This window comes from Labeo rohita, chromosome 4 (assembly GCF_022985175.1).
Source record: "Labeo rohita strain BAU-BD-2019 chromosome 4, IGBB_LRoh.1.0, whole genome shotgun sequence".
In the NCBI taxonomy this organism is placed as follows: Eukaryota; Metazoa; Chordata; class Actinopteri; order Cypriniformes; family Cyprinidae; genus Labeo; species Labeo rohita.
The window spans coordinates 2,942,485-2,958,461 of NC_066872.1; the positions used below are offsets into that span (position 1 = coordinate 2,942,485).

Below are 15,977 nucleotides of genomic sequence, written 5' to 3' on the forward strand. Positions count from 1 at the left end.
CTGTAAATTTTTGTTCTAGAAGTGGACTTAACTTCTAAAGAGACAGCAGCCAAATAAATATGCTGCCTGTCATTAATGTTAATCCAAGAACAAACAAATTATTCACTGATCTTGACTGAATATCTTTCAGAACTTTGAGGATTAATATATATTTTATTAATTAAAAGAAAACTATGTAGTGTTTTAAACTTTTGATATAAATGTCTTTACCTGTAATTTGTTCAGTTGTATTTATTTATGCTATTGCTAATTTATTTGCTTATTCCCATTTTATTACTGATTTATATAGTTGTCTTTAACAACTTAATGCTTAAAATTTATGTAAGTCTAGTTGTTTTTGCTATGGTATTCTTTTATTTATTTATTTTTGTTAAAATCATAACCAATAGTTCCACTTAGGCCAGGGGTGGGGAACGTTGATCCTGGAGGGCCGGTGTCTCTGCAGAGTTTAGTTCCAACCCTAATCAAACACACTTGAACAAGCTAATCAATGTCTTCAGGATACAGGCTGTTTTTTTTTTTTTGTGTGTTGTTGTTGTTTTGTTTTTTCAGGGTTGGAGCTAAACTCTGCAGGCACACTGGCCCTCCAGGATCAAGGTTCTTCACACCTGACTTAGGCCTAAGTGTTCTGTAGTTAGCTGATTTTTGCTCATTTTATTCAGCTGCAAAAGAAAGCTTTGTAAAAAACAGAATAAAAATGTTTGACTTTATGTTCTTGGAATTTAAAACTAGGAATAGTTAAGAATCAGAATCGATCAAATTCAAACGATACCCAACCCTGTTTAGGAATCGTCATTAAAACAACAGCTAAAAGGCTCCCAGAAAACTTTATTACACACTTGGTTAAACTTTATGTACATTTTCATAAGAATAAATTTAAACTTGAATAACTTTTCTTATTTAATTACTTTAAGTGATTCCACTTAATCTGCAATAATCTGTAAAATTTCTTCTTTAATGAATTACAACCATTTAATATATTGTGTTTGTTTTACAGCCATTGAAGTAGCATCTGGAGAGGATGACAGGATACGACATGACAGCTGTAGAGAGACGTCCTGTAGGGTTTCATTACAGCACTGGTGCTCTGATGCAATAGTGATCCAGTGGCTTTTGAGAATGATCCCTCTGGCTTCAGTGGTTGGATTCTGCATTGACAATGTTCTGTTTTCATATGACCAGCATACCCTCATAAATACACATTAGACAGACAACACGCCCATGAGCAGGACCCTGACCTTTCTACATCAACATGAGAGTTGCCATTTTCTCTGGATGCCTTTTGTAAAGGTACCTTTTTGTGTATTTTCAGTTTAAACAAGGATTGTACTTTCGAAACCTCATGTTGATCTGAAATCTATTCCAGAACTGTTGTATTTTCATTTGACCCATAAAATTGGTAATTTTCAATTTTACATGTTTATATCCCAACTGTTAAGGATGTTATGAAGTTTCATGTTAAAAATGTGTTATGGGTGTTTCAGTTATGTGAAACTCTGTAATGGGCCATTTTGATCCAAACTATGATTTTACCATGAGAAGGACCTTGACATTTCTACATCAACATGCCAGTTGCCTTTCTCTCTGGATGCCTTTTTAAAGGTACTCACAGATGTCTTGCCTTGTGGGTTTTTATGTATTTATTTATTTATTTTGCCTTTTTGTGTAACAGTTTTAACTTACAAGGGTTTACTCAACATGGCCCTCTTTTATAGGCTCTGTTATGTCTTAGTTCTGTGCCTAAAATGCACAATAATTTTGTCCTTTCGAAATCTCATGTTGATCTGCAATCTTTTCCAGAACGGTTGTATTTTCATTTGACCCATGAAATTGGTCATTTTACATGTTCATATCCCAACTGTTAAGGATGTTATGAAATTTCATGTTAATAATTTTTTTGGGTGTTTCAGTTATGTGAAACTCCGTAATGGGCCACTTTGATCCAAACAAGTTACTCATCTAAAACAATGATTTTAAAATCTTTTTTGAGGGATATCCTGTGATCTATAATATAATAAATAATCTACATGCCCATGAGTAGGACCCTGACATTTCTACATCAACATGTCAGTTGCCATTCTCTCGATGCCTTTTTAAATGTACTCAGTTTTCTTACCTTTTTTTGCCTTTTTGTGTAACAGTTTATCCTTACAAAGGCTTACTCAACATAACCCTCCGTATAGGCTCTGTTATGTTCTATGCCTAAAATGTACAATAATCTTGTACTTTTGAAACCTTGTTATCTGCAATCTATTCCAGAACTGTGTTGTATTTTCATTTGACCCATGAAATTGGTCATTTTACATGTTCATATCCCAACTGTTAAGGATGTTATGAAGTTTCATGTTGTTTTTATTGATTGATTTTTTTTTTTTTTTTTTTTTTTTTTTTTTAAATGGGTGTTTTAGTTATGTGAAACTCTGTAATGGGCTATTCTCCTCTGATCCAAACTCACTCATCTAAAACAATGAAGTCCTTTTTAAGGCATAAATTTTTGGCCTTTTTGAGGCAAGTTAATAAAAAAAATCTGTTTTTCTCCTCTCAAAAGATTTGTTTGTTTGTTTTAAGAGTCACTGGTTCTCCGTTAACTACAGATAAATGTCTTTTTTTTTTTTTTTGTAATTGTTTAGTTTCTTTTTAATTACAGGACAAAGTGTGGTTAATGAATTGTTTTATGGATTTAGTTTATATACTGTACGGGTGCAATACCCAATTTAATAACAGATTTCCCATTAAATAATAGTAAATGTAATGTATTTTTTATTGTAGATATACCATTAAAAGAGTTTTTTTTACTATAGATGCACCACTAAAACACAGGAAAAAGTCCTGTTTTTTTGCTGTGGGCAGACTGTCAATTAACAGAAAAAATTGTTTTTTAATTATGGTACAAAGTCCAGGTAATGAGCTGCCAGTACTTTTTCCGTTTTTTTTACGGATTTTTTTTTTTACAGTGTGGGATTCATAATAAGCATTGTTGTTGTAGTATTTGTTTTGTTGTTCTGCTGTGTTGTGCATTTTTCTCAGATCAGTGCTGGCCAATGCTGCAGCCAAACAGATGATTATTGTATCAAGTATAGCAATCTGGAAATGTCATTGGGTGTACCAACATGCATACAGTGGGTCCTGGACTGGGTTAGCTGAATGAAATTGTGTAAAACCTTCTTGAAGAAAACAACAGAGTGGTAGGGAAGGGCTGCCTTTTATTTTCCATTTTTTAATTTTTAACTTGTATTGTAACTTTTGATAGAAAGGGAGTTAGTATCTTCATTGTACTTTCTTTTTCATATTAAGTAGCATTATTAGAACACTTGGATAGAGTAGGCAGGAAGTTACAGGCTGTTATAGTCTGTTTCTTTTAACACTGGGAGAAGTCATCTTTGGATAAGTAACAAGAGAAGACAGGATCGACGAGCACCTCAGTGTTTAGCAGCATGAGTAGATTCAACTGGAGGTTTAAAACCCGCTATCTACTCCAACACCAGATAGAGCTGCAGGGCAATAAGATCCGCCTGAAAGCTCCTCTGGCAGCGATGGACAACATTACCAGAAAGAGGTCCAGGTTACCAGGAATGTCCTCTGGCACTGTGGGATGAACCAGTGCATCATTTATTGCATTTCTTTGTTTTGTTGATATTGATTTTAATAAGTTTAATAACCTGAATAATCCACCAAATCCAACAATGACAGAGTCCCCATAATTCATTTCACACATAAAACTGGTACAACCTGGAATTAATTCATCAGGAAGCTTTAGCTTCAAAACAACACGCAACATAAGAATGATGACTTACAGCTGAATATTTACAAATATTTAGATGTTAATTTGAATGTACATTTATATAGCTTATTCCAATATCACCATTTACCTGATGTTTACTTTGAATAGGTTGAACTCCACATAACCAGTACTCAATGACTAACACAGCAGAACTATTCAATCTTCATATTCATTTTCCATCATTTGATATATTATAAGATTAATCCCCAGATAGCACACATATGTCTGCAAGATGTCTGTTAAAGATCACTTGTTCTGGAAAGCATCTGTTGTGTACAAACATCTGGCAAATGTCTGTAAGATGTCAGTTTTACATACATTCTAAATCATGAACATCTAATAAACATCTATTTGACATCTGATAGGAAACGTCCTATAGACGTATTGCAGATGAGCAAACAATTAAAAAATATGTCTTGCAGATGTAAATGCAGACGTCAAATAGACATCTCCGAGATGTTAGTGTGCTATCAGATCCCAACAACTACAATGCACACTTTGATTTGTGCAGATTTCACAGTTCCACTCTTCTTTGGTGAAATAAATAGTTGTGGAAATAAATGATGACATAACTAAATTAATGAATGAAAGTGATGTTAAAATAAAAAAAAAAAAAAAGAAGTTAATGCAGCCTTTAATTAAATAATTGTTGTTGGAAAAGTTTAAAATATAACACATTTAAAAAAAAAAAAAAAAAAAAAAAAACCTTTTTATTTAGTTAGTTAATTAGCTTTGGCATTCCATACCAAACACGACTGATTTGCCTTTTAGACAGAATCTCGTATTTCAGACATCATGTATTTAAATATGTATTTTCTCAAATCATGTGTTTCTATATATATAATATAACATTTATACATCATGTATTTAAATATATATTTATCATATATATAACTATATATGTTTTATTATTTGTATGTAATATATATAAATATATATTATTTTTCGGATTGTAGACACAGACGCGTGTGAAAAGGACTTTTATGTTGATCCAGTAACATGACGTCATAAGGCTGCGCCGTGCTCTTGCATCTGTTGTGGTTCGGGTGAAGAGCGGTTTGTGTTTTTAATCATTTTCAGCGTATAAATCGATACAACGCGCTTAGTCTATTTACAGTTTCTACAGGCGATGAAACACGAAATCGTCTTTATTCAGTGAAACATTGCAATAGTTGATCTAACATTAAAAAAACATTATTTTGTGCGAATAAAGCGCATAAACACATTAGTCACAGAAAAAAGTGCGTCTCATTTCGCTTCCTATGTGGTGAATTTGGTCACGGGCAAGTAGTGATGGAGAAACCGCTTTTTAAAACTCCGAGTCAAATGAATCAATTGCTTCACAAAATGATTCAGTGTTTCGAATCGCTCGAATCACCGCAAACTGACGGCACTGGCTGCTCAAAACAGTGTTAAATGATCAAATAAACGCAAACGTGTATTAATAACAACTCTGTAATATAGTATACTAATCATTAATACTTAATATTATTAAAAACTAAATGGTAAGAGTCTAATTTATTAATTTGTTCATTAGTAGTAGTAGTAGTAGTAGTACTGAACTAGGGAGCTGAATGAGACACACTCAGAGATTTAGTTTGGATTTATTTTTCTATATGTTAATCATTCTTAGCTTAAACAGGACAATGTGTCCGAACACACATTGCTGAAGCAAAGGAGATCTATGTGACAGACTATTATAAAGATGGCATTTATTAAAGAGGAAAGTGAAGACATGAGGATTGAAGAAGCATTCAGAGTCCAACATGAAGATACTGAGGAACGAACAGGTTGGTTTTCATTCTCAAAACTAATGTATTTGATCCTGTACATTTATTGGAAGGACTAGTTTATTTATGTGTATGTTTGAACACTTAATTTATATTTTAAAGGAACTGGTATGTCTATTAAGCACTTTAGTCACTTTATTTTAACACAGCTAGAGCTGATTTGTTGATCCTGCAACATTTCTAAGGGGAAATAAGGCTGTTATACAAATGTGAAAATATCATTATATATCCTGGCTGTTGTTTTGACAGCAACAGATTCTTTGTTAATGATATTGGGTCTCAGTCACTAGCAGTTGTGTTTCATATTTGTATGCACAGCATAGACCTTTCCATGAAAAATGTCACTGTAATTCACACCAAATGTAAACGCAGACACAAATTACTTAACTTCTTTTTAATCTTAGTGGATCTAAATGAGTGAGCCTGTGTCTAAGGTTCGTCATTTGCATAAAACACCCAAACCATCTCCATATAAGGGTTTTCCACTTTCTAAAGATGTGATATTTTTCATTTTTGATCATAATAAAATTTTCATCTTAATATGACTATAAAGCCACCCAGTGAACTATCGCTTAGCAAATTGGACCCACAAATTTACAAGCATAAAAAGCCCTGTGGCACTCCATACTTGTGTGATGGGCCTTATACCGAGCCCTGTGGCACTCCATACTTGTGTGTGATGAGTTGTCACTCAAAAATAATGTGTGATAAGTTGTCTCTTCATTATTTTAAAACAAAAAGCGATCAGGTATATAAGAGACATGAACTAATTTATGTCCACAAATAATTCTTAGTTTTTCCAAGAGAATGTTGAGCTCTGTGCTAACAAAATAATACAGTGTGTATGTTATTAATATACAAAATGATTTTATTTATATATGATTAAAAATTATAAAAATACAATGCTTGTAAATATTAAATAAAAATGCAATTATTTTATAGTAAACATTAAAAAATAAAGTGATATTTATTTTTATATGAATTTCAAATCACCTAAATTAACATGCTTTTATTTTGGCACTTCCGATTGATGAATATCATCAGCGAATGAAATGTCAAATTTTTGCATTGTGTTTTGAAATAGGCTAGATGTTTGCTTCCAGTTTGAATAGAAATCTTATACAGTATTACAGTTTGTCAATCTTAAATGGTAATTGTGAATTAACAGCTGTCAGTAACCAATTGCACACTCTAAACCCATTTACACATTTGCAAATGTGGACTGGTGTACCACTTATGTGCACCTCTGTTTTCATGTCTAAATGTATTAATGCCTGTTGCTTTTATGCTATTAAAAGGAGGTTGACTTAAATTGGTCTGTTTTTGCTTTAGACTTGATGTCAAGTAAAGAGGAGAGTCAAGAACGGAATGAAACTGAAGACAAAGATCAGTATGAGAAACATCCAAGTTGTCCACAGACTAGAAAGACTTCTTCACGAAAAAGAGCTAAAAAGACAGGAGCTATAAATAATTTCACCTGCCAACAATGTGGAAAGATTTTCAGCGAAAAAAGAAACCTAGAAGTTCATAATAGAATTCACACTGGAGAAAAGCCTTACACCTGCCAACAATGTGGAAAAAGTTTCATTAAAAAGGGAACCCTTAAAGACCACATGAGAACTCACACCGGAGAGAAACCATACACATGCCCTCAATGTGGAGTAAGTTTCACTCAAAAAGGAATCCTTGAAAGGCACATTAGAATTCACACCGGAGAGAAACCGTTCACCTGCCAAGAGTGTGGAAACAGTTTCATTCGAAAAGGAAGCCTTAAAGGCCACATGAGAATTCACACTGGAGAGCAGCCGTATACATGTCCTCAGTGTGAAAAGAGTTTTACACATAAACAAGCTCTTAATGCCCACATAAAAATTCACATAGGAGAAAAGCCTCACATATGTGATCAGTGTGGAAAGAGTTTTTATCAACAAGGAGATCTCAAAGTCCACCTGAGGATTCATACTGGAGAGAGCCACTTCACCTGCCAACAATGCGGAAAGAGTTTTACTCGAAAAGGAAACCTTGAAGTCCACATGAGAATTCACACTGGAGAAAAGCCGTTCATATGCCCTCAGTGTGGAAAGAGTTTCGATCAGCAAGGAAACCTTAAAGTCCACATGAGAATTCACACTGGTGAGAAACTTTTTACCTGCCCACAGTGTGGAAGGAGCTTCACTCAAAATGGAAACCTCAAAGCCCACATGAGGATTCACTCGAGAGAGAACGGTTTTATTTGTCATGAATGTGGAATGAGTTTCACAGACAGGAAACAGTACAAGAATCACATAACAACTCACGCTGGACATAATCCTTTCTTGTGCCGTCATTGTGGAAAAACTTTTTCAGACAAAGCAAACCTTGAAATTCACATGAGAATTCACAGTGAAGAGACGCCTTTCACATGCGTCCCTGAGGAAAGACTTTCAGATCTGAAGAAAACATGAGGCGTCACACTAAAGAGAAGCCATTTATTTATAGGGCCGGGCGATAAATCGATAATGATGATTGCTGTGTGATATTCATTTCCTTGATAAACGTTAACAAGAGTTCGATAAATGTTCGATATAATATTTATAGGCAGAACAAAAGCGCACTAGTCAAAGCGCGCCACTTGAACTGTTTATCTGTTCTGATCAAAGTTCAAATGGTGGCACAGTGCGAACTTACGTAGAGCAGATGCGTTCACTCACTGAGGAGTCCGGGTCTCTAAACAGCACCAATGTGAATCGCTTGAATTCAGTGAAAAACACACGACTCTGTTTACAGCCAGATGAAACAGTGCTGACAAACAGGAGAAACACTGTGCGCAATGATACAGTCAGAAGGCTTTTCAATCTACAAATCACCATCATTTACCATAGATTCACTGCAGTAACACTCACTGCACAGTGGTATTGTGTCAGAAATGTGGGTATATTTGTACCGAATTTTATTATGTATTGATAGAGGAGTAATGGAATATAATTGCAGTATTTTTGTGATTAGCGTTTATGCATTTATACTAAATGTATTTATTATTATTATTATTATTACTGTTATTATCATGTTCTATAGATGATACTATGCAATGGTTAATAAAAAAAATTCAAAGAGAATAATTAAATTTCACCATATAAAAATGAGGTTGCTACAGTTTTTACAGATGTTACTGATTTTGCTAATGAACATAAATCTAAAAAAATATATTATATTATTATTAATATTATCAGGTAACAAATGTTTCTTGGTTTGAAACAATATAGAACAACATTAAACATTAAAACATGCAAAATAAAGGAATATTTTTTTTCAGTTAGGATATTTATTTTGTTAAGAAAATATGACTGGAAAAGTGTGAAGAATTATGAAAATAAACTTCCACTTTAATTATATGCAGTAATAAACAACATTTAAACAAGAGCTTCACGATACTGGATCAACTGAGAATCCCAGTTGTTTTAAATAAATTGGAGACGATGATTCTCTCACGATTCTGGAGAAGAAAGATTAGAAAAATAAACAAAATAACGTAATTTACTAGTGGTTCTGACAAACTGTTCACTACTTAAGTCTTTTAAAAACATATATTCATTTAAACAAAATCAAAACAAAGTCAGTGCCTTACTTCAATAAGCCTGCATCCCAATGTGCATACTATCCATCCTAAATTCTATGTAATAGTAGTCATTTTCAATACTACTTAGGGCAGATATGGTGGATAGAATGCACATTGGGACACAGGGTAAGACACCTTAGACTATTGAAATCTCCTGAATGAATGATTAAATGACGTTCTTTTTTTTAAACGGGCAGTTGTCGCCACCTATTGGTGGAAGAGGATAAGCGTTACAATACATACAAGTGTTAAGATACTTTAGTTTTGATCGCTACTGTAGACAATGTGTTTATACCCAAACTATAAACTTTTATCCCAGTACATCTATTATTTAAATGTTTGTAACACTGAATAATGATTATAATGTGGTTGAAAAGACTGTTTGTGTTGCTCTTTCTGCATTCACATGTACCCCGATCCTCTGATTCATAAACATGTGCAGCCACAAAACGTGCTTCTCGCGCTCCACTGACACTCGCGATGTGAAACGGTCCTAACAAACATAGATAACTCGTTATCATTCAGGAATAAGATTGCGTGGGTGTTTGAGTTGAGATCTCGATAATTTAATGATTAATGGAGCAGCTCTAATGTAAACACTGCAAAATGTTTTATGAGGATATCGCCACAAGATCTCGTCACATCCCTATAAATAATATTTTAAAGCCACATTTAACCATCGGGTTTTTGACAACTTTCACATTATAGCAAAAATCTGCCTTTAAATTTTGAAAAAAAAAAAAAAAACATTTATCGTCATAATTATCGATATCGACTGATATGAAAAAAAATAATTGTAATTATTCTTTGGCCATATCGCCCAGCCCTATTTATTTATTATAGGATGCATTCACACTGGTAGCTCGGTTCTCTTGGTTTGGTCCTTATTAAAAAAGAAAAACAATACATTTGTTCCTGGTCTGCTTAGCATTCACACTGCCATTTCTGACAGTGAACTGAAGTTACCGAACCTAATGACACAGTGATACGTTCACAACCTTATCGGGTAGTATGATGTATATTTCGTGATGGAACTCAAGGACCAAACAAAAGGTGCTGTATTAAGTCGAATACACCTAATCTCATCTGCTGGACTAAGCACACTCATATGATTTTATTTTAAATCACCTGTGAGCTCATAACCTCCTCGTTGCTCCACGTTTGCCCTCTTCTCATTTTGTTTTGAATACGCTGCTTGTTACGCGTCATCAAATCATGTTGCATAGCATTGCATCTTGTCATTACATTCTGTTTTTGGTTTGTTTTGAAGAATTTGGCTTGTGTTGCATTCATATTTCATTTGAACCACACCAGAGTTTGATTGGAAGTGGACCGAGACCCATCTTTTTAGCGGTTTAGGTCTGCTTGCTTGGTGCGAACCACGGTTCAGATGGCTGCGTTCACATTTACTCAAATGGACTGCACTAACAATCGCACCAGAGTTCGTTTTAATCTAACCAAACATGACACACCCTTAAAGGGTTAGTTCACCCAAAAATAGTTCCTCTTCAAGTTTCAAATCTGTATGAGTTTCTTTTTTGGATTTATGGCCCCTTTTTTGTCACCCGTGTTGACATGACAGTATTATCTCTGAAGACATAGATTTGGTGTTTAAAGGGGGTGGGGGCATCTCAGTTGGCCCCACTCATTTGGACGTACACATGCTGATTTTTCACCTTATGCCTGGTGCCCTATCAATACTCCACAGACTCTCAAGAGCAAAAGAGTGTTGAGATGCTATAGTTCTGTCCTTTTCTTTTTATCAGTCTTTTGATTTTGAAGTGTGTTGTCCTTTGATTTCATTGTAAATACTGTAAATTTTTTACCATGTTCCTTCATGACAAAGGCACTAAGGATTGTGCACCTTTTGCTTAAAATTGTCAATGCTGTGTTTGGTATAGCCAGGAAATCAAGAAAGTCCACTAATGTGACTTACAAAATATGTTTTTGGTCAGAACCAAATGTACAATGACTCACTCTGCTGCCACCTCCACCTACTTCATTATATAAAAGTTACCCTATCATTGTGTTTTTCCCATTTCATATTCTTTGTATATCAAAAAAATATTTAAAACAATAAGCTTGTAACATTCATGCAACTGTAATTTTCCACTGATATGATACATTTTAGCATCATTAAAAACTCTGTAAATACATCTACATGCTTCTTTTTTTGCAGTTGACATTTTACTGGTACTGATTTTATTTGATTGATTTCATTATATTTGCTTGAGGGGAAAAAATGCAAATATGTATTCTGAATTGTTGTATTCTCCTGTTGTGGAAACATTTGTTTTGTTCTGTTTCATATGAGCAGAGCATTTACAGCATAGTTACAACTACATGGCATTTGATGATGATATTGATGATATATTGCTTTTATTTGACTATATTTGCATATATGACCTTGAATGAGTCCAAAAGTAATCAGATTACATTACTCTCATATTGTGGTGCTTGAATTACATTACTGAACACTTTTTCATTAAAGGGGTCATCAGATGCCCATTTTCCACAAGCTGATATGATTCTTAATGAAAAGTCTATAATATAGTTCGGTTAAAATTCTCAATGGTTGTGTATAACAACACCCTTTTTACCTTGCCAAAATCAGCTCTGCAAAATTTATCCTCTTCTGTTCGAGGTTAAATGTTAATGAGCTCTGCTCGCCCCAGCCCTCCAATGGCGCCACCAGGGGGTGGCCAGGGGTGGCCGTGGCCACCCCTGGCCGACTCCTGGCCACCCCACTGGCCAGTATAAATTTTAGTAGCATCAGTTATGCATCATCCCTAATGCACAGCCAGGCAGGCAAGCCGCTCTAGACCTTCGATCGCACACAGTAGCCAGCCCTCTCCCCCGCCCCGCCCCTCCGTCCATGCCACTGTTGCGCGCTCAGACAGCAACAGCTCAGCGCGTGCCCGTCGGTCAACAATTTCAAAAGAAGTTAAGAAAGAAGACAAAGAAGACTACCGGTAAGTAAATAAGTCAAAAATATTCTTTAGTAAAAGAAGAAGGGGAATTATGTGTCGTGACATGTGCTTTTTAAATTCCAAATGGTTACAGTATACTGTTACAGCAGCTTTTTGATGTGTTTTTGACACGTTTTGACAAGAGTTACCTAGCTAACGTCGTTAGCTGGTGCATGTATATGTTATGTCAATTTTCAGACAATGAAGAGAAAGTCCACAGACATCTCTTCTTATTTTATGTTTCTGTCCTTGCTTTTATTTGTATCTGCCAGTATCTGCTTTTCCCCAGTAACTGTTTTGTTTGCAATAAATGTACACCTTATGCCAAATATAATTGCAAAATAAAAAGAATTGTTGTGCAACTCAAAATGTTAACTGTACTGTTATTAGTCTATGCACATTATATCATTAGTAACATTAAATATAACACAATAAACCAAAGTATATCAGTAGGAGTTTCCTTAAGTCTTTCTGATAGTTTTCTACAGGCCGGTTTACTACAACAGTAGAATAAAATTCTGAAATTATGGTTTATAGTTTTGGTGTGCCACCCCAAGATTTTAAGTGGCCCCATCTGGCCACCCCTATGAAAAATTTCTGGAGGCGCCACTGCAGCCCTCTCTTCTCTCTGTGGAGTGACGGGCCTGTTTACTTTAGCCGCTAAACTTGCTAACTAGTATGTTATTAGGAAAGGCAATCGGAAGGATTCATAAAAAAACCTTATACTCACTTCTGCTGTAAGTGAAGCTGGATCACGAATGATTCTCAGCCAGGTGTGTTAAATAAGGGAGACATGCAAAAGTAGAGCAGGGGGCCCCCAGGACCAGGATTGAGAACCATTGATTTACAACACTACTTCACCACAGTGGCTAGAGTTGATCTGTGCCAGAGCCTCCGCATGTTCTCCGACTCTTGATACGGCCAGAATAAAAACATAAATCTTCTGTCGATGTTGTTTGCCCTGCATTCTCAGCTGTACCCTCAGCTCAACATCACTGCTTTCCTAAACAAGGCCAGTTTCCTTCCCAATGACAGAGTGTTTGGAAGAATTGAGCAAGATATCCAGAAGTTTACAACTATAGTGTTGTTGGATGAGTATAACAACATTGCAGAAGCATGGTCCTGTCTATCGATATGGAAAGGACTGACTGTAAAAGAAGAAACAGCCAGGTTCACAATAACTCAGAGATCATTTAGAAAAGGTGATGCAAATCTCTGGAGATAAGCTGGGGTTTGAGCCTATGTTGGCTGGTGAATTTTGCCAGGACTCTTTGTTGAAGTGAGGTAACAAGTAAGTCTGAAATAAGTTTGACATTTTTGTTGTCGAGTAGTCATTTGATCTAATATGACCTAAAGCAAGAGCCTGCAATAATGCAGTTTGGCCTGTGTGGTGCTGTAGCCAAGACTGAAATTTAGCCCTCCTGGATGCAATTCAAGAGAAGAAGACACAGCAATTCAGAGCAAACTCAACCGAATCTGAAGCTGCTGAACGTCATTTGAAAACTTGAAAATAGCTGGAACCAAAACCGTTTTCCCCTGGAGGGATTAGGAAGCTAAATCCGTTTTTGATTTGAGTTTTTGATTTCTATTTGAGTTGGGTGGTTGTCTTTTTGAGGGAAAGCTGTCCTTTAAGATAGGGTTTGGGTTAGGTTTTGGAAAATTACAACTCCTCCAAAGCCAGCCCTGTTGAAAAAAAACAGCATATGCTGGTCAGGTAGATAATCGCACACAATTGAATTGTAATTGAGCTGAACACACTTAACTATTTATAACAGCAAAATGCCAAGCAAGGGTACAAAACTGACAAGCACAAGACCAAATGCTACTTCAACACAGTAGACAAAACAAGCATTTCCCAGCATGACAACTACGCTAAAAACTAATGAGACAAGAACTAATTACACTTATACACTGCTTTCAACTTCTGCTGATTGACTGCTTCTCTCAAAGAGTATTTCTTTACACTGTTTAAGTTGCTTTGCTGGCACCTGAACATGCTTTACTGTTTATCACAACAAAGATACAAGCAAGCGGACGAGACTGACAAAGCACCGTACGCTGATGTTACTGCTGTGGTAAGAGCACCAAAGCGTCCTCTGTTGGAGTTTCCTAACAGATCCTGATGACTCCACCTACCTACCTAGTCTAAATTGGTTGAAACCACTAAACAGCAAATAAACTTTGTTATAGATCTTTGTTAATCAAACAAAAAAGGAAAAATTTTTTCCATAACATTATTTGATTTGATGCTGATATGTGAGTTTGGTCTTAAGGCAATTATGCATGATGTATGTTGCCTTTACTGCATAATCTGCATTTTTTGGAGTACTTTCTAACTTGCTGAAAGAATGCCAAAGGCACATTCAACTACCATCCTGGCTCGAGACAGCTTATATCATCTCCCATGAGATGAATGTCCACATGACTCTCCACATGTCATCTGTTGGTTTTGTTAACTGTGTTGCCATCATTTGGCTCTCAATTGTCCTGTAAGGCGTATGCACACTCCCAGCAACAGTGCTTGTCTCAAGATGATATTGTAGGACAAGGCTTGAGAACCTTTCCCCAGTTCCTAGGAATCTGACAAGAACAGACAAAAATATGTAGTTATTCCGTTTTTTTTTGTTTTGTTTTTTTTGTTTTTTTTTTGGGGGCGTTAGTGGAAAAGGAGGTGGAGGGTCCAAAGGGATGCCTTTGCAAGAAACGGGAAACAAAAATCTTTCTAGTGGCTCTGCTGGTGGAAGCCTGTCCTTTCTGCTTCTCCATATGCAGAACAGTAGGTTTGTATATTATATTGTTGTTGTGAAATATGTTTTGAATAATGTTAATTAAATACATGCACCATATATTCCATATGTTCCAAAACAAGAAGACAGAATGTACTGTTTCACCCTTAGTTTAGTACCTAAACTTGCATGACTATGTCCCCAGAACCAGACAGGTTTATATTCTGACTTACATGTCAGAACGAGAAGCAGAAGAACGTAACATGCAACAAGGTCACACTACAACCCAACCATTCACAAGCAGTCAGCAACCACACCATCCAGGATTTCATCAATGCAATACATCCAACCTTCACTTCCCATCAAAGTCACACTCAGCAACTCCAGACACATCACATAGCCCAATCAACACCGAGGTCTGGGGGTGAATAAATTATTTGTAAATTGTTATTCTGGAAGTGGAGTTCTCCTTTAAAGAATCATCTACATATGGAGTTTACAATACCAAAATTGTCAAAAAGTACCAGTTTGCTGTATTCTATCACTCAGGCAGATCATAAAAGAGCAGGAGGACTTACCTGAATTTCTTAAATCACTTCTTATACCATATAACAGAAAATGTCAATATTCAGATAAAAGTTCAGCATATTATACACCGCATCTGATAGGTAGGTATCTGGTAACAGGTAGGTAAGATGTCTTTGGTAATGAGCATCTGCTAAATGCCTTAAACTTAAATGATATTGTTCACATGTTTTGATTTACTATGATTTTTTACAGGTCACTTTGAGATTCAGACACCAGAATGATCCACACTGTTATTCCTGTGAACTCTTCAACGCTTTTCATGCAGTTTCAACCAGGTTCACCTCTTCATGGAACTTCAGGCATTTCTGAAAGTCCAACTGAAAGCCCTTGGGGTGAGAAATGTCTTGTAAAAACAATTTTTTTTTCATTATTATTTGTGCATGTCACTGTGAGGTAAGAAATGCACATGAATAAATTATAAAGAGTGCTACACATTAACAAAGCATACACAAGTTTTATTAAAGAATGTGACTTATTGTTATGGTGACAGTGTAGGAAAGAGACCAGAATAGGATAAGCTTTATCATT

At 35.5% G+C, this 15,977-nt stretch overlaps 1 protein-coding gene across 2 annotated transcripts; it reads left to right on the plus strand.

Annotated features, from left to right (window-relative positions):
* Nucleotides 1-4,788: 4,788 nt before the first annotated feature.
* On the plus strand, nucleotides 4,789-10,780 carry LOC127164626 (gastrula zinc finger protein XlCGF57.1). Of its 2 annotated transcripts, XM_051108653.1 has the most exons (3): nucleotides 4,789-4,837; nucleotides 5,415-5,571; nucleotides 6,904-10,780. In XM_051108653.1, the coding sequence occupies exons 2-3, from the start codon at nucleotides 5,487-5,489 to the stop codon at nucleotides 8,013-8,015; spliced, it is 1,197 nt and encodes a 398-aa protein (XP_050964610.1). In that variant the 5' UTR covers nucleotides 4,789-4,837; nucleotides 5,415-5,486; the 3' UTR covers nucleotides 8,016-10,780. The 2 variants fall into 2 exon arrangements, with proteins under 2 accessions (XP_050964610.1, XP_050964609.1); XM_051108652.1 differs by lacking the exon at nucleotides 4,789-4,837 and having other exon boundaries at nucleotides 4,877-5,571.
* Nucleotides 10,781-15,977: the final 5,197 nt, after the last annotated feature.

Bases quoted from the DNA above. Each gene is read 5' to 3' on its own strand.
- LOC127164626 (XM_051108653.1), top strand. From the start codon at position 5,487: ATGGCATTTATTAAAGAGGAAAGTGAAGACATGAGGATTGAAGAAGCA. The intron at 5,572-6,903 runs GTTGGTTTTCAT...TTTTTGCTTTAG, and splicing joins AGATACTGAGGAACGAACAG to ACTTGATGTCAAGTAAAGAG.